Source organism: Solanum lycopersicum, chromosome 8, assembly GCF_036512215.1.
Source record: "Solanum lycopersicum chromosome 8, SLM_r2.1".
Taxonomy (NCBI): domain Eukaryota; kingdom Viridiplantae; phylum Streptophyta; class Magnoliopsida; order Solanales; family Solanaceae; genus Solanum; species Solanum lycopersicum.
The window spans coordinates 53,290,143-53,312,148 of record NC_090807.1 but is presented as its reverse complement, the minus strand read 5'-3'; the positions used below and the strand labels follow the sequence as shown (position 1 = coordinate 53,312,148).

The following is a 22,006-nucleotide window of genomic DNA, read 5'->3' as shown; positions in this document are numbered from 1 at the left end:
AAAATGAATTGCTTAAAAAGATATGATAGATAGGAAGCAATATTAGCATGACCAGCTGTGAAAGCCATTTGGTCATGTAAGATATGGGGATAAACTTTTTTCTCTTCATACATGACGTGATTCGATCTCATTTATGTATTATGATTTCACCATGTCATTTTATATAGCTGCAGTATATATTTGTTTTCAACGTAAATAATCTCAAAAAAAAACAAAAAAAAAACAGAAAACTGTATATTTGTTAAAGAAAAAAAATGCGTATGTCAAATCTCAGCATCATAACAAACCAATATAAAGTAAACATTTCATTTAGTCAATGAAAAAGTGCTTGAATCTCGGCAAAAAGACGATAACTTATGCATGAATTCAAGAGATATAGGAGCTTCACTATAACTCACCAATATCAAGTATACATAACTCATTTTGGACAACTAAGAACTTCCTGAATCCTGTAAATATTTCGGACACGGGAAAGCATGTCTTTGTTATCCGTCCTACAAGAACAGCTTCAACTTCCAAACGACGATAATAGCATATTTAGCTATATGCAAATCATTTTGCATGTGTAAGCAATGGACTAACACGAAACACAGATTCAATGCTTGAAGCCTTTGAAGGTTCAAGAACCAGGACAGAACTCTTGACTAGCTTTCTGGAACGTTTCCCCTTTCTATGGAAGCACATAACAAAATTCCTCCAAGATCAAAACCTACAACTTGTGGAAATACAGAATATTCAGTGCAGTGGTAGGAATACAAGTTTCAAGGCTGCCATCGGAGAACCAACTTTGGATTATGTTCTGAGATGTACTAGTTGAGGTTAGTGCATTAGGCCACCTATCCACCAACCTGAAACCAAATTCAGACGCTGTTGAAAGTATAGATGGTTCATCAACTCTGCGAATGACATGACAAAGGATTAGAGCTGGTGTACTATCCTCCTCATCGCCTCTACTGGGTCGGATCAGCTCTTTAGCAGTTGAAAACAAAGGAGCGATTGCTTCAGCAATATAAGAGACATCTGTGCCTATTATGACATCGAAACCTCTGTCATTTAGCCTCTTAATGGACTCTACATCGTCTGTGTTTCCCCACTCAAGCTTTTTTGTAATTAGCCTTGCAGGAATTGGTGGTTGGAGATTCAAAGCGAGATTCTGGTTTAACAGATCAAGTGCTTTTGTGTCTCCATCAGTGGTAACCACAAGGTTAGCAGATCTAACAGCAACCATGGAGCAAATGCCTGCACATCCACAACCCAGCTCTAGAACACTTCTCCCTGAAACAATGGTCTGGTTAGCAGCAAGCACAGAAGCCATAAGCCGAGCTGATTCCCATAACATTAAGCCAGTTGATTTGCAGGTATGCTGATACTCTTTTGAGAGGACCTTTATCTTGAAAGAATAGTCTTTGGAGATGACATCAAGAATCTAGAATGTTGATAAGTAGGCAAGTCAGTGACTGGAGGAAAATATTTTGGAACATTTAAAAATTACTTTATACAAGCTTTTATGGGGGATCCAGCGCCCCGAACTTCATATTTCTGAATCAATTAGGACTAACCACCTGGTTCATATTAGAATATGCTACCCATAATGGAGGAAATTTGATAACTCTATCCCTAATTCAACTTGACTAGAGTATCAATCTTTGAAAAACGGAAATTACTATATAATCATGAACCTGTATTTACAAACTAGGATCAGGTCCCAGAAATAATTTAATGAGATACAGCACAAACATTGGTTTATTTGAATAATAAAAAGAATCTACATGCCACTCTTGGATCAATGCATGAGCAGTCGAGCACTAATATATGCATAGGTCATGATTACTCAACTATAATGTCAGTGTTAATGCATAAAACTACAAATGTTAGTCACACTGCCTTCTGGAACTATTAATTCTGTTATCCTCACAATTTCTGTATCTCTCATAACAACAGGAAGGAATGAACACTAGAAGGGTGAGAAGAGGGGGGAGTAAGATCCAGAAGAAATGGTGGAACATGATATCCTCTTGTATATGGTGGACTATTTGGAGAGAAAGAAACAAGGGGTGTATGGAAAATACTGCAGAATCAGTACAAAAGATCAAATGGCGTTATATGAAGATCTTCCGTTTTTGGTGTAATGAGGAGGGTATAGAGGATGCTGGACAGATTTTAAACTTTTTCTCTTCTTTATAAGTTTAGTAGCAATTTCTTGAGTTGGTTTTTTTTGGTCACTGATGTAATAAATCTTTTTGATGGTTGCCAGCATACCCTCATTGCTGAGGAATACAACTTTACTTTATCCAAAAAAAAAAAAGAAATAACACTAGAAGTGAATGAAAATTCATACCTCCTCCTTAGGAGATGAAATACCGAACATTTCAAGAGCCATTCCCTCAGATATGTCAACTTCTGTCTCATTTGCAGAGTCTTCAAGGATAATTTTTGGTATTTCAGGTATATCATTATCCTTACCAAGGTATTTCACCTTGCTTTCGGTTTTCCCTGCAGATATTCCACTACCAACACGGAATACAGCTTGAACCCAGCGCCTGAAACCACAGCACTTAAGAATGTTTTTATCTAATACACCAAAAGTACACCGAAGAATGGATATGAGATATTAGGGGGGATCCCCACTACAAGATAGTATTATTAATGAAATACACACTCTAGCATTGACCTTCATCCAAGCCTGTCAGATTCTTAATAGTGTGTGCCTAATGAAGTTATCCAAAAAGTAACAAATAACAGTATTAGAAATTTTGAATCATCTGTAACTGCATTTGTTCTCCTATCTGTCACCTCTACATCCCAAACTCGAGATTGAGTGTTAACATTTTGTTCAATATTTTTGGCTTTGCAGCTTTTGCAATCTAATTGCCTATAGTATTAATAATTGTGGCAAGAAAAGTTAGCTTCCAGTGTGTTCAAAAGAAGATCAAATTCAGCCACGAGTATATTGCATGTTGATATTACACCTCGTGTATCTTAAGAACTATGATGTAAAATTAAAGCAACACAATTAACTTCTTCTTTTTTTCTTTTTTTTTGAAATTGGTAAATTGAAATTATTAATTTTTTTCTGTCGGCTCCCATGAACTTCGAATTACGTTTTGGATCATATGCTTCTTTCTGATGAACCTTTTAAGTGCATTATGCACACCTGTCCAGGGGTATTTGGATTTACTCATTTTTGGTCTGGTCCAAATTATTGTTTGAATCACCGATGTCCTTGCTTTTTTGTGCACAAACACCCTTAGCTTGTATATTCATATTTCAGTGACAAACCTCTGATCTCTAAAAGTATTTTTCAATATCCTACCACGGTAGGAGTTGAACCCACGTCACAAACCCAATAACTTTAAGCACTAAAAGAGCCATATGTTGGCTCTAAGCAATATCAAGTTTGCATTATAAGGAAGATCTCCACAATTCCCCTACAAGTTGCCCCTCGGCTCATTAAAAAATGTTTTACTTGAGATGAAGGTTGGAGGGGACAGGGAAAACCCTCTGAAAAATTCTAAAATCTTTGGCAAACCTCCACAGAAAACACCACAGGTATAATGAAAAGCATATTCAAATCTACCAGAGAATACACTATACAGAGAACACTTCCTCAGTTCACTTGACCTTTTTATTTTGGGATGTTGCAAAATTTGACACCTTATTTTTTTTTATACAAATTTCATAATATTCAAATTTCCAAATTCATTATTGTTAGAGCAGAAATAAGTATTTCCTTCTTAGAATAGGAATAGGAAGAAGAATAGGAATAGGAATCCTAGTCGGAAAAAGGTTCCAATGTAGTGTCTATAAATAGGGTCTCAATGTAACAATGTAAATACATAATTGAATAATATGCTTCTCATATATTTATCACATGGTATCAGAGCATTGGTGAGAACTTCAAGTCACCGGTGTCAAATTTCGGTGCCGACGGTGGGACTGATTTATGTCATCTTTTGTTCTGAAGGTGTTGTGCAAAAGACAACACCGTCAGAAGGCTCGGAAAGCTCAGGCGAACAAACCCCAGCCAGACCCACCGGAAAATAACCCCCCACGCGCCCCCACACGCCGATCGGAGGTGGAAATTTTCCGGCGAGATCTGTTCACGCGCCAAGTGTTGCTCCGGTCTTTTTTTTCTAGCAATTTTCTTCCATTTGTTGTCCAGATTTCCGACCAGAACCTGGGCAGTTTTCTCTAGATCCGATCACCGGAATTAGGGTTCCGGTGATTTTCAGGCAGCTTCCGGCAAGTTTTCGGTGAAATCAGTTTTTTAGGCTACTGTAGGTGGATTCCGGCAGTTTCCAGCAAGTTTTTACTCTGTTCAAGCCAAATTTCGAAAAATGTCTTTCGTGTGTGATGTTTTTGGCTCCAAAAATACAGGAATTGGAGGTTCAAGCCTTACAATCACTTCAGAGCCATTAATGGGAAGTTCAAACTATTTAGCTTGAGCTTTTTCTTTTGAGTTGTGGTGCAAGGGTCAAGGTGTTCAAGATCACTTAACAAACAATGTTTGTGTTGTAGATGAAAAGACAAAGTCTAGTGACGATGGTGCAAAAGCCAAAGCACAATGAGAGAAAGTGGATGCCCAATTATGTAGTATCCTTTGGCGCTCTATTGATTCTAAAGTTGATAATCTTGTTTCGCCTATTCCAGACATGTTATTTAGTTTGGGAAAAGACACGTGTTTTATACACCGACATATCTCGATTCTATGATGTGATATCTTGGATGACCAACTTAAAGAAACACGAATCCAATATGTCTACTTACTTGGGATAAGTACAGGCAGTCATGGAGGAATTTGAAACATTGATGCCTATCACTACAAACGCGGAAAAGCAACAAGAGCAAAGGCAAACATTGTTTCTAGTTCTTACACTTGTTGGACTTCTTACTAACCATAACTCTGTATGTGACCAGATTTCTAGCCAGTCCTACAGTTCCCTCAATTGATGAATTATTCTCTTGTCTGCTTCGCCTTGCTGCACCTCCCAGTCACAAAGAAGTTTCATCACCAATTGTTGACTCCTCTATTCTCACATCTCAAACCACATAAAAACGTACATACCAATCTATGGAGAATTGACGAGGGGAGGGCGTTTTGGAAAACCTCGATCCAAGTGTAGTCATTGTCATAAACCTGGACACACTCGTGACATGTTATATTTTGCATGGCCCACCACCCAGTTATGAGTCTATTGTTCTAAAAGAATATAATGAGTTCCTTCGAAATCGCGCAAGTAAACAGACATCTCCACCAGTAGCATATGGTGCTCAACCTAATCAACCATCCAATAATGCTCATATTGCTCAGGCAGAATATGATGAGTTCCTTCAGTATCGTGCAAATAAGCAAACGTCTCCACAAGTAGTTTCGGTTGCAAAACCTGATGCGTCTGTTGCGGGTAATTCTCTTGCTTGTGTGTCGCAATCTAGTAGTCTAAGAACATGCGTCATGGACTATGGGGCTTCTGATCATATCTCTGGTAGTAAATCACTTTTATCTGATATTGTTTATTCACAATCTCTTCTAGCTATTACTTTAGCCAATGGGATCCAGACAAAACCAAAAGGGGTTGGAAAAGTCAAACCCCTGTCTTCTGTCACCCTAGACTCTGTTCTTTATGTCCCTGGTTCTCCTTTTCATCTAGCATCTGTTAGTCGTGTGACGAAAGCCCTACAATGTAGCATAACTTTTTTTTCGAATGATTTTTTTCTCATGCAGAACTGCAGTACGGGACAGATGATTGGAACAGGACATGAATCACAAGGCGTTTACTATCTTACCTCTTCAAATTCCTTAACATGCTCCGTTACAGATTCCTTAGATCTGATTCACAAACGTTTGGGACATCCGAGTCTATCCAAACTGCAAAAGATGGTGTCTAGTTTGTCTAGTTTATCTACATTAGATTGTGAGTCTTGTCAACTTGAGAAACACACTCGTGCTACGTTTTCTCGTATTACTAAGGGTCGTTCAGAGTCTATTTTTTCATTAGTTCATTTTGATATTTGGGGTCCTAGTAGAGTCAGTTCCACCTTAGGATTTCGTTATTTTGTTAGTTTAATTGATGATTATTCAAGATGTACTTGGGTTTTTTTCATGAAAGATCGTTCTGAGTTATTTTCTATTCAAAAGTTTCTTTGCTGAAATACAAAATTAGTTTGGGGTTTCTATTCGTACTTTTCGTAGTGATAATCCCTTAGAATACTTATCCTCTCAATTTCAAGAGTTTATGACTCACCAAGGCATCATTCACCAGACTACTTATCCATACACCCCTCAACAATACGGTGTAGCTGAAAGAAGAAATCGGCATCTTATTGAGACTGCTCGTACTCTTCTCCTTGAATCCAATGTTCCGTTGCGTTTTTTGGGAGATGCAGTTCTTACGTCTTGTTATTTGATAAATAGAATACTTTTTCTTCTATTCAGAATCAGGTTCCACATTCCATACTGTTTCCTCGGTCACATCTCTATCCTATCCCCCTCGTGTCTTTGGGAGCACATGTTTTCTTCATAACTTAGCCCCAGGAAAAGATAAATTAGCCCCTCGTGCCTTCAAATGTCTTTCTTGGTTACTCTCGAGTCCAAAAATGGTATCTCGTTATTCACATGATCTTCATCGATACCTTATGTCTGCTGATGTTACATTTTTTGAGTCTCAGCCTTACTATACATCTTCTAATCATTCTGATGTATCTATTGTCTTACCCATACCTCAAGTTTTACTTGTGCCAACCTTTGAGGAATCTACAGTTACTTCTACATCTCCAGTTGTAGTGCCACCACTACTAATTTATCATCGTCGTCCACGTCCAACCCTAGTCCCAGATGATTCATGTCATGCGCCAGACCCTGCTTTTACTGCGGACTTGCCTCCACCTCGCCCATCGCTTGCACTTCAAAAAGGTATACAATCCACTCAGAATACTAACCCACATTATATCTTCTTAAGTTATCATCGTCTATCATCACCCCATACTGCCTTTGTGTCGTCTTTGTCCTCTGTTTCCATTCCTAAGACTACAGGTGAAGCACTTTCTCATTCTGGATGGAGGCAGGCTATGGTTGGTGAGATGTTTGCTTTACATAAGAGTGGTACTTGGGAGCTTGTCTCGCTTCCTGCAGGTAAATCTACTGTTGGTTGTCGTTGGGTTTATGCAGTCAAAATTGGACTAGACGGTCAGGTTGATCGACTTAAGGCTCGCCTTGTTGCCAAAGGGTATACTCAGATATTTGGGCTAGATTATAGTGACATTTTCGCTCCTGTGACTAAAATAGCATATGTTCGTCTTTTTCTATCTATGGTTGTCGTTCGTCATTGGCCTCTTTATCAGTTGGACATTAAGAATGTTTTTCTGCAAGATGATCTTGAGGAAGAAGTCTATATGGAGCAACCACCTGGTTTTGTTGCTCAGGGGGAGTCTAGTAGCCTTGTATGTCAATTGCGTAGGTCACTCTATGGTCTGAAACAGTCTCCTCGAGCTTGGTTTGGGAAGTTCAGCACAGTAATTCAGGAGTTTGGCATGATTCGTAGTGGAGCTGATCACTCTGTGTTTTATCGACATTATGCACCAAGTCAATGTATCTAATTGGTTGTTTACGTTGATGATATTGTTATCATCGATAATGATCAAGATGGTATCACCGATTTAAAGCAACATCTCTTTAAGCACTTTCAAACTAAAGACCTTGACAGGTTGAAGTATTTTCTATGTATTGAGGTTGCTCAGTCTAGATCAGGTATTGTTAATTTTCAACGCAAGTATGTCTTACATTCTTAAGGAGACAAGAATGATGGGATGTAGACCTATTGACACTCCTATGGATCCGAATGTTAAACTTCTTCTGGGACGGGAGGAGCCACTTAGTAATCCTGAAAGGTATAGACGGCTTGTTGGAAAGTTGAATTATCTCATAGTGACTAGACCTGACATCTCTTTTCCCGAGAGTGTTGTAAGTCAGTTTATGACTTCCCCTAGTGATAGTCATTTGGAAGCAGTTGTTCGTATTCTGCGATATATAAAGTCAGCTCCGATAAAGGACTACTCTTTGAGGATCAAGGTCATGAACATATCATTGGATATATAGACGCTGATTGGGCAGGATCACCCTCTGACAGATGTTCGACTTCTGAATATTGTGTGTTAGTTGGAGGTAATTTGGTGTCGTGGAGAGTAAGAAACAAAATGTGGTTGCTCGATCTAGTGCAGAATCAGAATATCGAGCAATGGCGATAGCAACTTGTGAGTTAGTTTGGCTCAACCAGTTGCTGGAGAACTAAAATTAGGCAAAATTGATCAGATGGAACTTGTGTGTGATAATCAAGTGGCTCTTCATATTGCATCAAATCAGTGTTTCATGAAAGAACTAAGCACATTGAGATTGACCGTCACTTTGTCAGAGAAAAGATACTCTCGGGAGATATTGTTACAAAATTTGTGAAGTCAAATGATCAGCTTGCAGATATGTTCACCAAGTCTTTCACATCTCCTCGTATTTTAATTACATTTGTAACAAGCTAGGTACATATAATTGGTATGCACCAGCTTGAGGGGGAGTGTTAGAATAGGAATAAATTTTTCCTGCTTAGAATAGGAATAGGAAGAAGAATAGGAAAAGGAATCCTAGACGGAGTTCCAATGTAATGTCTATAAATAGGGTCTCAATGTAACAATGTAAATACACAATTGAATGATATTCTACCCATATATTTCTCACAATTAATAACAAATCTCTATACTAGCATGCTTCAATCCAAATAAGTTAGGTCAGCTCTATGAATCCTCATTGACCATATTTCTCCATTCAAAATCCATTTCAGGCTAAAACTATACAAGATAAAAATAAAAAGAACTAGAAGTTCTCTATATTTCCTACCACAATAAAAATATCTAATAGTGTGAAAAGAATCCTAAAAATCTACGACCTAAAGTACAAAATGGCTTAAAGATATTCTCAACTAATTAATATCTCCTATATAATCATTTTTCTCCATGGTGTCTGTTAGTGTTTTCAAAAATGGGGCAGCAAAAAGAATTGATTAAAATATGTCTAAATGATTTTATCAAGCGTAGGACGGCTTTACATAGCCAATTTGAGCGCATAATATGCAGAAAAAATCTGCAATTCAAAATTCAAAATAGCTAGAATTTCTCAACAACTAAAACAGACTAGTAAAAATTTAAATCTCAAATTTATCCTAAACCTAGACAAGTTATTATATTAAAAAATACTGCAGTAACTAAAGTAAAATTCAACACTCCTCCTTTGTTTTAGTTACTACGGTTGAAAAAATGATCCTCCTCAATTTCTACTTTGACAATTGGTGCTGAGTTCTGTTTATTCTTTTCGAACTTCAAAATTTTCTTCTTTTTTCTTTTCCTTCTTTTGTGTTTGTGCTAAAAAAAAATACCTTCAACAACTTGTGTCTAAAAGCTCTTTTTGAAAATCCTTTAATCTGAACTTTTGTAGGATTCACAAAATGTTGTTGTAAACCTCACATATCACATAGGTTTCAAAATATGGTTTTATTCTCACGGACCAAATTTGATAGGTTTTATCTGTGGGAATTTCTGGGGCATTGAAAGAAAAATTGTTGCTTGCCATTTTTTTAGGTTAAACATTGGTTGAAAAAAGTTTGTGCTTGAAAAAAACACGGGTTGAAAATAGAGGTTAAAATGGATAGAAAAATAACCCTTGCATGTTGAAAGTAGCCCTGGCAGGTTAAAAATGATATGATAGTTCTTTGAAAAAACTCACAGATCTCGTAAGATCAATAAAGCTCTTGATACCACTGTTGGTGTTTTAAAAAAGATAGGGCAGCAAAAAGAGGGTTGAAAATGTCTCTCTTTGGATTGAAATCACTTTCAATGCTTTTTGATTTGAGCTCATAAATATGCAGAAAATCTGCACTTCAAAATTCAAAAAGCTAGAATTTCGGAACAACTAAAACAACCTAGTCAAAATTTTAAATTTCAAATTTATTCTAAACCTAGACAATTTATTGTATTAAAAATTATTGCAGTAACAAAAGTAAAATTCACAATTGTCTTATCTTTGGTCAAGTCTGCATAGCTTCCAAGAGATTGTCTTTCGAGACAACTTTTTTCCGCAAGATTTTACATCTCATGTCCGCTTGACACCTTTACTAACCATGATTTCACATCTATAGACTAGTGCACCTGGAGGTCGACCAAAAAAATGAACAGATCATCTCAAGCAACCTTCTCTAAGTTTTTTCCTCAATTTGTGCTACTTGCACCTTCTACAGAATCTTATCATTTTTAATCTTGTCTAATCTCGTATGACCGCACATTCATCTTAGCATCTACATTTTGAAAACACTCATCTCATTAATGTGTTATCGATCTATGCCCTTTTGGTCTATGGGGTATCTCCCTTTTCTGCTTTTCTTTCTTCATGTTCCTAATTCCTCATGAAAGCTTAAGCTTCATGCCAGTCTGACTAAGGTAAGGGGGAATAGACTTCATTCGTCATTCATATCTATTCGCCTTAGCCCTGCTTCGGCGATTCAATCCGACATTTCATTTCCCCCTTTATCATTTGATTTTTCGCATCTATACTTGTGTCCCAACATTCACTCTCATATAACATTGCTAGTGTTTAATTGTTCAAAATTCATTTATTTATTAAAATTTAGACATGAATGTGATATTTACTCTATCAATTTTTATCCGATTTATATGATAGTTGAATTTTGATGTTAAAATATGTTTGACATCTCAATTTTATACAGCTGTCACAAAACTTTGAAGTGATATTTCTCATTCAAACAAACAAACTTCACAACAACTTCAATTTTTTCTTTCAATATCACTACTGTATTATGTAAGTCAAACTAACATCTAATTATGTATGCAATCAACTACCATGACATACAATAGAATGGAGGAAGTACAAATAGAAAGTACCGATCATATACCTATTCATCACCAACTCCCTTGACCGATTTTCCACTTGCTTGAAACACAAGATGTGCTCCTCAGCATCAAAACCATTTCCATTGAAGAGATTTATTAAAAACTCATCAGAAAAATAGAAAGCCCTCTGTTGACAGAAATAAGCTGCCATAAGATGCGCATCAACAATATAAAGCCCAAACTATGAGAAATATCAATTTGTAACAGTAGAACTTACAGTCCCATCACCCCGGACATAGAAGTTATCACTGATTTTTTGTTCCTTGGAGGTAAGCCTTTCCTGTTAATACAAACCTTAGCTGTAAGTATACATCATTCCCAAATATGCTACATTTTCAGTAAGCCCAAAGATAAAATAAAGAAAAAGCTGATTTTACAACCCAAACTTACTCAAGTTAAATTCAAAGGTAGCCATCAAATATCACATACTACGCAAAATACGAAGGCAATAAAGTAAATCCAAAGTTATTAGTCCCACCGTCCCAATTTATGTGACACACTTCCCTGTTTAGTGTGTCCTAAAAAGAATGTCACATTTCTATAATTAGGAACAACTTAACTTTAAAAATTATTTTTTACCCTTGATGAAATAATTTCTAGCTACACAAATGTCTAAAATTTGTTTTAGATCACAAATTTCAAAAGTTCTCTTTTTTCTTAAATTTTGTGCCTAGTCAAAAGGTGTTAAATAGATTGCAGTAGAGGCAGTACAAAATCAATAAGTTCATACAATATGCTGAAGAAATAGATTAGGATACTATATGGTGAAGTTTAAACCTGAGCAAGGTCACCAGTTGCATAGTCCCGAAATAAGACACAGCCATCTTTCTGGAAAGGAAACAGGTATAAGAGTCATAATAATGACATCAAAAGGCACAAATCAATGAAATTAAGAACTGGTATCTGACCTTCAGAACTTTTCTGATGTTTTGTAACATCAGAGGCATCTTCTCAGGAGATACTGCAGATAGAACAAATATCTGCTTAACAAGTCAGCTTATTTGTTTAAGTAAATATATGCTGTGCAGTCTAACTAATATGGAACAAAAACAAACATTCAAGAACAAGGCATGCTTTCAGTAAATGATTATGAGAGAGCATGATTTGTTATGCAGAAAGTATGTCGATGCAAATTGAAAAGCCCACAAATTATAGAAGAAAACTTTTGTCTAGTACCATGGTAACAACGTCCACTGATGAAGGAGAAATATGCTGGATCAGGTCATCCACTGTTGGATCACAGACAAATGCATTCACCCGAGCATCGTCAAAATCCTTGTGCGACTGCAATAAATACAACAAAATTTTAACACAAATCGGCGTATGTATTTTCACTTTTGCATCACATCCAAAGCAAGAAACTTACTCTTGGCATCAACCACAAACTTACATCCAACTTATCAAGAAGAATGAACTTTTTTCCTAACACAACCGCAAAAACTAGCTCATCAACTAAGCATTGTCCAAGATCATATAAGAAAACAACAACTCATTCCCTCAACCAACATGGAAGACTCTTAAAACACCCCCACAATTGAAAATTGAACATTTGGAGAATAGACAACAAAAATTAAAGCAGTTTTCCAAAGTCTCAAATTTAGGGCTTGGTTCCAGCCTTGTTTCATAGTGAATTAGAGGTTTAGTCAGCTATTGTCCTATTTTCTTTTTTCTTCTCTTTGAATTGACTTCAATCGAGAATGCTTCGGTTTCTTAGGCACATTGCTATTTTGTAATCCTTGCGGCCAAGGATATGAGGCTTAATCATGTTTGGGTTCCAAGCGTTATACCTTTCTTCTGCAACGATTCCATTATGGATTTCGTGCTTTGACAAATGCCACCAAGTGCTCCTAAGCAATGAGGGGATATTGCAGAAAAACAGAAAAAGAAAGTCATGCTTAGCCCCTAATATTTGGCCACGCGGTGACAGCCTTCAATGCCCTAGGGGGCAGCTTTCTTGTGGTAGTAATTGCAGAAGTTTGAATCCTTCTACTCTAGATGATGAGCACCCGATCAGACTTCACATATCTTTTTGATACTCCATATAAGGAGTGGTGTTCATCATTGGGGGTAATAAAAATGGATATATATCATGAGCAAAACAGAAATAGATCAAGATCCCAAAACCAAAAGAGACTAGAAAAAAGATGGTGCAACATCGGGTAAACAAGATAAGAGATTGGTTTTTTTCTTTATCAAATAAGGTTTGATATCATGAAAAGAAGTGATTTTGAGAATGAATGGCTTGACTATACCCTCAAATTTGGTGGGATTTATAGACTTCACAATTATCTCAAGAAAAAAAAAATAAGTGCATACTAAATATCTTCTTAATCACACAACTATAGGAATTGTAGATCTTTTTAATTTACATGGTATACATCATATCTATATATCCTTAACACAATCAATTCAGATGTTTAAGGAAAACCTCGTAGCATTGGAAAATTTTCTTTGATATATTAACTTCTGCCTTTGTGAAAACATTAGTTCTGGCTTCTAGCAAGTGTTACAAAAACATTGTGGTGTGGTGATAGCATCAAAAATGAAAGAAATGCAACATAAGCTTTTGATAAGATAAGTGATATTATTAACAATGGGAACTTGAGGTATACCAAAAAAGTAGAGAATCTACATCAAAATATGATTCTCTAAAAAGACACAATCATCTATACAAGAAGCCATAAGGAACTACAAGGGTGCACCAAAAAGCAACGAAAGTAAAAAACCAAAAAGCAACGAAAGTAAAAAAGGTTATTTCTCAAGTGTGCAAACTTATTTTTGATCCCCTCCAGAGCTTTCATATTTCTGTCTTTCCATATGCCCACATAAGAGTTAATGGAGCAACCTTCCATGCTTTTTGCCTTCTAAAAGTACGTCTTCCAGCCTAAATATGTAGAACATATCTAATGGTACCCGACATTACCCATTGTACACCATAAAAATTCAGAACCATCCTCCACAAATCGACGCCACTTTACAGTGCACCAAGAGATGATCAACTTCTTCACCAGAACACTTGCACATAAAACTCGGCTAACATGAGTGATATTTCTCTTCCTTAAGTTATTGGTTGTCAGAATCGCTCCCCTCCCCACCAACCAAGCAAAAAATCACAATTTCCTAGGTATCCCACGGATCCAGATTGAAAGGTTTGGAAAAGACGTCTTCTCTCTCGCGAGCAAGCTTTGATAGAGAGATTTGACAGTGAACAAAACCATCGCTGCTCAAGGCCCAACTCCATGAATCACTAAGATTTAGCCTGATGTGTTTGTAGAGCAACTCCAAAAGCCTTTGAAACTCCTCCATCTCCCAGTTTGGAAGTGATGCGACCATCGAAGTCTTCTTACCCCTTCAAAATGCTCCTCCACATGCCAAGCCAAACGGGACAGTAATAGCTCAAGTCCTCCACCCTCCTTTGGATGAGCCGTATTTCTCTAACACTACCTCCCTCATAAGGCGTTCTCCTCCACCCTAAATCTTCATAGCCATTTCCCTGGTAAAACTCTATTAAACACCATAAGATCTTTCAGTCCTATACCAGCCCACTTCTTTGAAGTTGTAACAACCTCCCAGTTAACCAAGTGATAATTTTAGTCCCATAAAAATTTTCTTTGAAGTCTTTCTTGTTTTCTGTAACCATCATTGGTGCTTGCAACAAAGACAATAAGTAGGTAGGGATGCTCGATAAAGTATTTTTTATGGATACTTCCTTGCCACCCTTCGACAAGTATCACTTTTCCCAACTTTCTAGTCTCTTCTCAACTCTTTCAATAATAGGATTCCACACTGTGAGGTCCTTATGTAAGGCAACCCTAGTCCCGTAAATTGCAGGCATTGTGAACTTTTCCAGACACTTGTTCCAAACCACTCTCACCCCCCTCTTCTTCCTCCTCTCTTTCCCTCCCTACGAAGAGACCATCACTTCCCCATCCCCAAGCGCCAGCGCCACTGGTCAAAACCCAGGGTGCAACCATATTCTGAACCCACACACAGGTCCCCCACCTTCTTGAAGAGGTCAAAACACCAGAGATGGACAGAGAGACCCGCCAAATTCACCACCACAATGTCTATGGTAAACTGTGGATCGTCACACCCAGAAAGCTCCTCCCATCCTTCCAACTTCAAGAAGTTGTCACCCATCCACCTTCTCCCCCTTTGAAAAACTTTAGCAGGTTGAACTCATCTGCAAAACGAAAAAGAAACTGAGAATGAGTAACCTTCAGCCCATTAGCTACACCCAAACAGCGGCCGCCCAGTTTCCAATAGCATCCGGTGAGCCCACCATTTTGAGGAAGTCCCCAGCAAGCAAGTCTTCAAGAAAGTTTTTCTTCCGACATATTCACTGGACAGCAAAAAATGAGGTTCCCTATCTAATTCCACCTTGCAGCATCTTCCCCCAAGTTCTAATACTGGCTCCTTGAAAGACCTTTTCCAGCTTCCTTGATTCTAGAGAGAAGAAGGAGCCACTCTCTCTAGACATTTCAAAATAGTTGTATCTACAACGTAAGCTAACAAGACCTACATATGATGGACTCTTAGGCATCCTAATGAGCCTTGGCTGTACAAATAATATAGCATGCCAATGTGAATAATATTCTGAAAAGAACCAAATATAAAAAATCTCATATGATAAATATTACTCAAGTAAATATATCCAAAACAAAAAAGAGCACATATCCAACACAAGCAACAAAATGTACTATATATCATCAATGACTCCTTAGAAATATATTTACTACAATTTTTGTGAAATAGGCACACCAGCAAGCTGAAATGTTCTCAACCTCCCACTCATTTCAGATCACAATTAAACAACTAAAGGGAAAATACTTTCTTCAATTGTTACTTTGAGAGGCCACTGACACGACCAAAATACATACCTTAACTAAGTTCACAGCTCGAGGTGAAAAATCGCATGCATGGACGAATATGTTTGGTATTGTAGCAAGCAAAGGAAAGATGGTATTTCCAGCCCCACACCCAACCTGTAATCAGCATTATTCCATTAGTGCAAGTGTAACGAGAGAACAATTGAACCAATTCCCGTAACAAATAATATAACATAAATATATGTTAGACTGTGATCCGCGTAACAAGAAAGGTAACCTACAACTTGAAAAAGTTATGAGCACTTTCGACAGCACTTATTTGATTGCTGGAAGAAGGCAATATGAAAACTATAATTCTCTTGACGAATACCAAAAGTTAAATGATAGTAGCTAATAGAAAATACAGGACATAATCACCATAATTCTGAAAATAGACATGCAAGTACTTAAATGTAGAAATATTAACAAGAAAAACATACAGTCACAAAATTGCGCTGAATGAAATACTGAGATAATCATTAGTTATACCTCAAAAAGATGGGGTCAGAATATTCAACAGGTAAAAAGAACATATGTGTGATAAACTTGAATTACCTCAAGAATGACTTTCTCGTCAATCCCCTGCAAAGAGTAAGAACAGGAACAAATCATTATTCAATGTACCATCCTCCTTAACTTAACACATTTTTTTTAGAACAAAACTGATCATATTCATTGTCTTATTCACTCACAGAGAAGTATTGACCCCATTCCTTGTCCAGGTAATGCCTGTCTTTAAAGAACTTTTTTTTTTCAAGAGAACAGCAAAATAACATCAATGAGTAGATTAAACAAGTGAACAGTAGACAGAAAAGAAATGGAAATTGGATATTTTAGTTACAGAAACAAAACCCAGATCAAAGGGTTAATTAGATAGAATAAGAAAGTTACTTTATCTTGATGGCGCTTGTAAAAGATATCCCAGTACTTCTTTGCATCTTTTTCGTACTTGTCTCTCCAGAAAGGAGATATTTCACCAGTGGAGGTGGGGTATATCTGTATCTTTTGTGATGATGGCTGCTTATTTTCCTCCATTACGAAACCTGCAACTCTATAGCTTGGAGAATATCCTTTTCCGTCAAGATTTAGGGTTTTCGATAGGAGTAAAGTTTTCTGGTAGCTAAGAGGCTTAAAGAAAAAACAGAAAGGCAATTGAAGTTCAAAAAGGCCCGACGAAGTTGCGGTATACTCAAGAGTCGGGGACAATGAATTAAGGGGTTGTTTAAGTTCATATTTACCGTTTAAATGTTAAAAACAAACGATCCTAATCATTCGGTATTTAAATTCAAAAATTATATTTTTGATATTTAGGTGTACATTTGGATCAAAACAATTAAATTTTAATACACATTTTAATATTCACATACTTATTCAGATGTTTGAAATCTTAATGAAAACAAATGAGACTTATTGACGTATGTTTTAATTAAAGTACGAATAGTCTTTCATGCTTGCACTATTGACGTGTGTTTTGTCCTCTCCCAATTTCTTTGGTCTATTTTAACTGATTTTCTGCAATTTATTTATGAAAGGTTCAATCCATTTTTTATAAATTTAGAGAAATAATAACTCTATGCAAGAGAGGGTAAGAAGAAAACATCTTATTTTGTTTAGTAGAAATACTATTGTAACTAAAATTGTGAGGTCTATCACGTCGATTTCATGTGCAACAACATAATTTTTTATATTTTTACAATATCATATATCAAGTTGTTATTAATTTAGCTGTAATAATATTTCTATCAAACAAAACATGATACATTTCTTTTCAGCTTCACTAACATAAAGTGATTACTTCTATTAAATATAAACTAAGACAACTGGATATTCTATACCTAAAATTGTGGGGAAAAAACACTATTAAGAAATAGACAAAAATTTAGGGGGAAGATAAAAAAACCACCACTCGTGACCATCCCACCTCATATCCCATTGCATTCCATTTTTTTAATAGTTTGCTAAAAAATATAAAATACATTAAAATAATATTTTTTTATTTTCTTATCAAATACTGAAAAATAAATAAGAAATTTACTTTTAAAAAAAAAATCGTACCAAACACATCCTACAAATTATTTAAAACATAACACTTTTAATTAGGGCCCAATAATATAGAACATTAACACAAACAAGAATAGCAAACGTACAGGCGGTGTTTGGGCATATCAGATCTGAACAAATATGAACAGAGTAGAAGAGAGAAATCAGTTTGGGAAATTTCTGATTTTGTATATATGAAAACTGACTTACAAAGATGAAGTATGGTACTATATATACATGTGGAATGTATTGACTAACTCAAACTAACCCAACTAACTCATTAACAAATTAACTAACTCTTAACTAACTAACTAATCAACATATATAATTATTCCTTTAATTCTGTATTATCTCCAATACCTCCCTCAAGCTGGATGTACTGAAAATATTCAGAACACCAAGCTTGGATAACAGAGAAACATGTTGTGAACGACCAAGTGCTTTTGTTAGTAAATCTGCCTGCTGGTCCTTAGTGTTGATGTAGATGGTCTGAATGAGTCCTTGTTGAATTCTTTCACGTATAAAGTGACAATCGATTTCAATATGTTTGGTTCTTTCATGGAAAACAGGATTTGCAGCAATTTGTATTGCAGCCTTGCTGTCACAATATATTGATGAAGGAGTGTGCAGTGGTACTTGAAGTTCTTTAAACAAATTTGCCACCCATACAACCTCTGCTTTGAGTGTAGCCAAACTCCTATACTCTGCCTCTGCAGAACTCCTGGACACAGTATTCTGTTTCTTGGATTTCCAAGAGATCAATGAATCACCAAATTTGAGCAAATATCCACTAACTGACTTCCTGGTACTGAGACAAGCAGCCCAGTCGGCATCACAAAATCCAGTCAATTTAAATTCTCTATGAGAACTCATAAACAAACCCAACCCTGGATTACCTTTAATGTATCTGATCACTCTCATAGCTGCATTCCAATGTGAGATTTTAGGTTGTTGCATATATTGACTTAAAGTCTGAACAGTGAATGCAATGTCAGGTCTTGTGTTGGTCAAGTAGAGTAGTTTTCCAACTAATCTTTGATAACTACTAACATCATGCAATAATTGATCATCACTGCTGCCACCATAGTCAGCTAGTTAACTTTAGATTGCATTCTAATGGTGTTGATACTGGTTGTGCACCTGCTAGCCCAGCCTCCGAAATCAACTCTAATGCATATTTTCTTTGGCTCATGACAATACCAGATGCTGACCTACAAAACTCTATGCCTAGAAAATATCTCAATTCACCCAAATCTTTTATTTTAAAGTGATTGTGTAGTACCTGCTTAGTGTCCTGAATCAGTGAAGGATCACTTCCTGTGATTAACAAATCATCGACATAAACTAAAACAATAACCTGTCCAACAGTGCTCTTCTTGGTGAATAATGAGTAATCTAAATGACTTTGAGTGTATCCTGATTTGCAAAGGGCTTCAGTAAGCTTAGCATTCCATTGCCTCGATGCTTGTTTAAGTCCATACAATGACTTTACAAGCTTACATACAAGATGTTTATCTGTACTGACAAACCCCTTAGGTAGTTCCATGTATACTTCTTCAAATAGATCACCTTGTAAGAAGGCATTGAATACATCCATTTGGAATATCTTCCAGTTTTCAACTGCAGCTAAAGCAATAATTGATCTCACAGTGACCATTTTAACTACTGGAGCAAAAGTTTCTTGATAATCAGTACCTTCAATCTGACTATATCCCTTAGCCACAAGTCTTGCTTTGAACCTATCAATAGTACCATCTTCCTTGTATTTAACTTTGTACACCCATTTACAACCTATTGCTGACTTCATTGCTGACAACTTTACTATCTCCCAAGTGCCATTTTCTTCCAATGCTTTTATCTCTTGTTGCATTGCCAGTACCCATCTAGGATCTTTAACAGCTTCCTCATAATATCTAGGTTCCACTTCTGCTGAAAACTTACCAAGGAAGGCTTGATATTTTGAAGATAAATGTTGGTAAGATATGTAATTGGCTATGGAATAAGGATGATCAGAATCAATAGCATTAGTCACAAAATCCTTTAGCCAAACAGGAGGCTTTGATGATCTAGTAGAATGTCTTGACCTTTGTTCAACTGTCTATTCAGTAGGAATGATATCAACAACATTATCACTTATATTCTGTGCATCAGCACCACCTTGTGCCTCCTCTATATTATCATTATCATCATGTGCATTATCATCTATCTCCAAGTCAACTCTCTATTCATCAAGAATTAGATCATTTGCAAGGAATATAGGTCGATGAAATTTCTCCTTCTGTGCAGCAAAAGGAAATATACCTTCTTTGAAAATAACATCTCTACTGACTAATAATCTTTTTGCATTCAAGCTGTAAATAATGTAACCTTTTTGAGTTGCTGAATATCCCAACAACACACATGCCTCAGCCCTAGGTGAGAATTTATCAGCTCTAAGTGCCTTGGTGACATAACATAAGCAACCAATTGTTCTTATATGAGCAAAACTAGGTTGATGACCATGAAAAATAACATATGGTGACTGACCCTTCAATGTTGTTGTTGGCATTCTATTTATCAAATAGACAGCAGATAACACACATTCTCCCCAGAATATGATTGGTATAGATCCTGTAAATCTAATGGCCCTGGCCACCTATAGGATGTGTCTATGTTTCCTCTCAACTACCCCATTCTGTTGAGGAGTATGTGGACAGCTGCTCTCATGAATTATCCTCATCGATTCAAACAAAGTTCTACAATCCTTGTTGAAGAATTCAGTCCCATTGTCTGATCTAATCTTCTTGACAGACTTATTAAATTGATTATGAACCAAAGTAAGAAAACATTTAAGTGTAGCAAAAACATCACTCTTCAATTTCATCAAAAATACCCAAGTCATTCTTGAATGATCATCAACAATAGTCAGAAAGAACCTAAAACCAGCATGTGTAGGAGTTCTATATGGCCCCCAAACATCTACATGAAGTAAATCAAAAACAGCATATGATCTTGACAAACTTATAGGAAATGGCAATCTAGTTTGTCTAGCTAATGGACATACTGGACAATTATTACATGCTTCTTCATCAGTAAACTTGGGAAAAAAGGAAAATTGCTTCAATACTCTCATTGGAGGATGGACAAGTCTATTATGCCATACAATACCTTCTGATTTCTCTGTTTGTTCCTTTAAACCTTGCTCTCCATGTCTGACATGGGCTGAAAAATGACTTGAAAAGTAATAAAGGCCTTCCCTCTCTTCACCAGTCCCCTTCACCTTCCCATCGAAGAGGTCTTGAAACACACAGTGCTTAGGAAAAAAAGTTACAGAACAATTTAGTTGCCTGGTCAATTGAGATACCGAAAGTAGATCAAACTTAAATTCAGGTACAACCAACACATTTTTTAAAACATCACCAGTTGATAATCTGCAACTACCAGTATTTGCAACTAAGGTGGATTGACCATTTGGAAGGTGCACTTTCTTATTTGTACATGCACTAGATTGTGATAGTTCTATTAAACTCTTAACACTGTGAGTCATATGGCAAGTCGCACCAGAATCCACTATCCATTCTACATTAGCAATTGGCAAGTTACTACTATTTGTTGTTGGAAAAACATCAGTAGAGATACCTGCCATATGAGCACTAGCAGTATTGGCCATAGGAGGTTTTGCTACATGCTGCTCCTCCTTGTCAATATGATCATTATTTCCTCCAGAAGTACTGGTTGATGGTGGTTTGTTAATTGAACCTTGGCATGGACATGTTGAACTATGATCCATAAATCCAAATGCATCTCTAGGATTGTCAACATAAGCATGATTAACAATGTCTCTCCCATTATTTCCTGCACCTGTTGATCCTCCTGATCCAAGTTTTTTCTTGAACTTCCAATCAGCTGGATATCCAATGAGCTTAAAACATATATCCTTAGTGTGTCCATGTAACTTGCAATAATCACAAAAGAGATGCCAATTTTTTCTCTGCCTGGGATATCCACCATTATTTCCACTATTACTTCCAAATCCATTATTTGTGTATCCACCTTTCCCAGTGTACATAGCCATTGGATCATTCGAAAACTGATTATTTCGTCTATCATTATACAATGATTCATTCAGATTATGAGTTCCTCGTCCTCTGTTAGCATACAAAACCATTGATTCA

At 36.5% G+C, this 22,006-nt stretch overlaps 1 protein-coding gene across 1 annotated transcript; it reads right to left on the bottom strand.

Annotated features, from left to right (window-relative positions):
* Positions 1-292: 292 nt before the first annotated feature.
* On the bottom strand, positions 293-17,056 carry LOC101252206 (uncharacterized). The gene is made up of 11 exons (XM_004245028.5): positions 16,704-17,056; positions 16,505-16,555; positions 16,368-16,394; positions 15,825-15,929; positions 12,121-12,228; positions 11,853-11,924; positions 11,722-11,772; positions 11,162-11,224; positions 10,947-11,071; positions 2,339-2,540; positions 293-1,426 (listed from the first exon to the last, which is right to left on the bottom strand). Exons 1-11 carry the CDS (start codon positions 16,845-16,847, stop codon positions 710-712), a joined length of 1,665 nt encoding a protein of 554 aa, XP_004245076.1. The 5' UTR covers positions 16,848-17,056; the 3' UTR covers positions 293-709.
* Between the last annotated feature and the right edge of the window lie 4,950 nt (positions 17,057-22,006).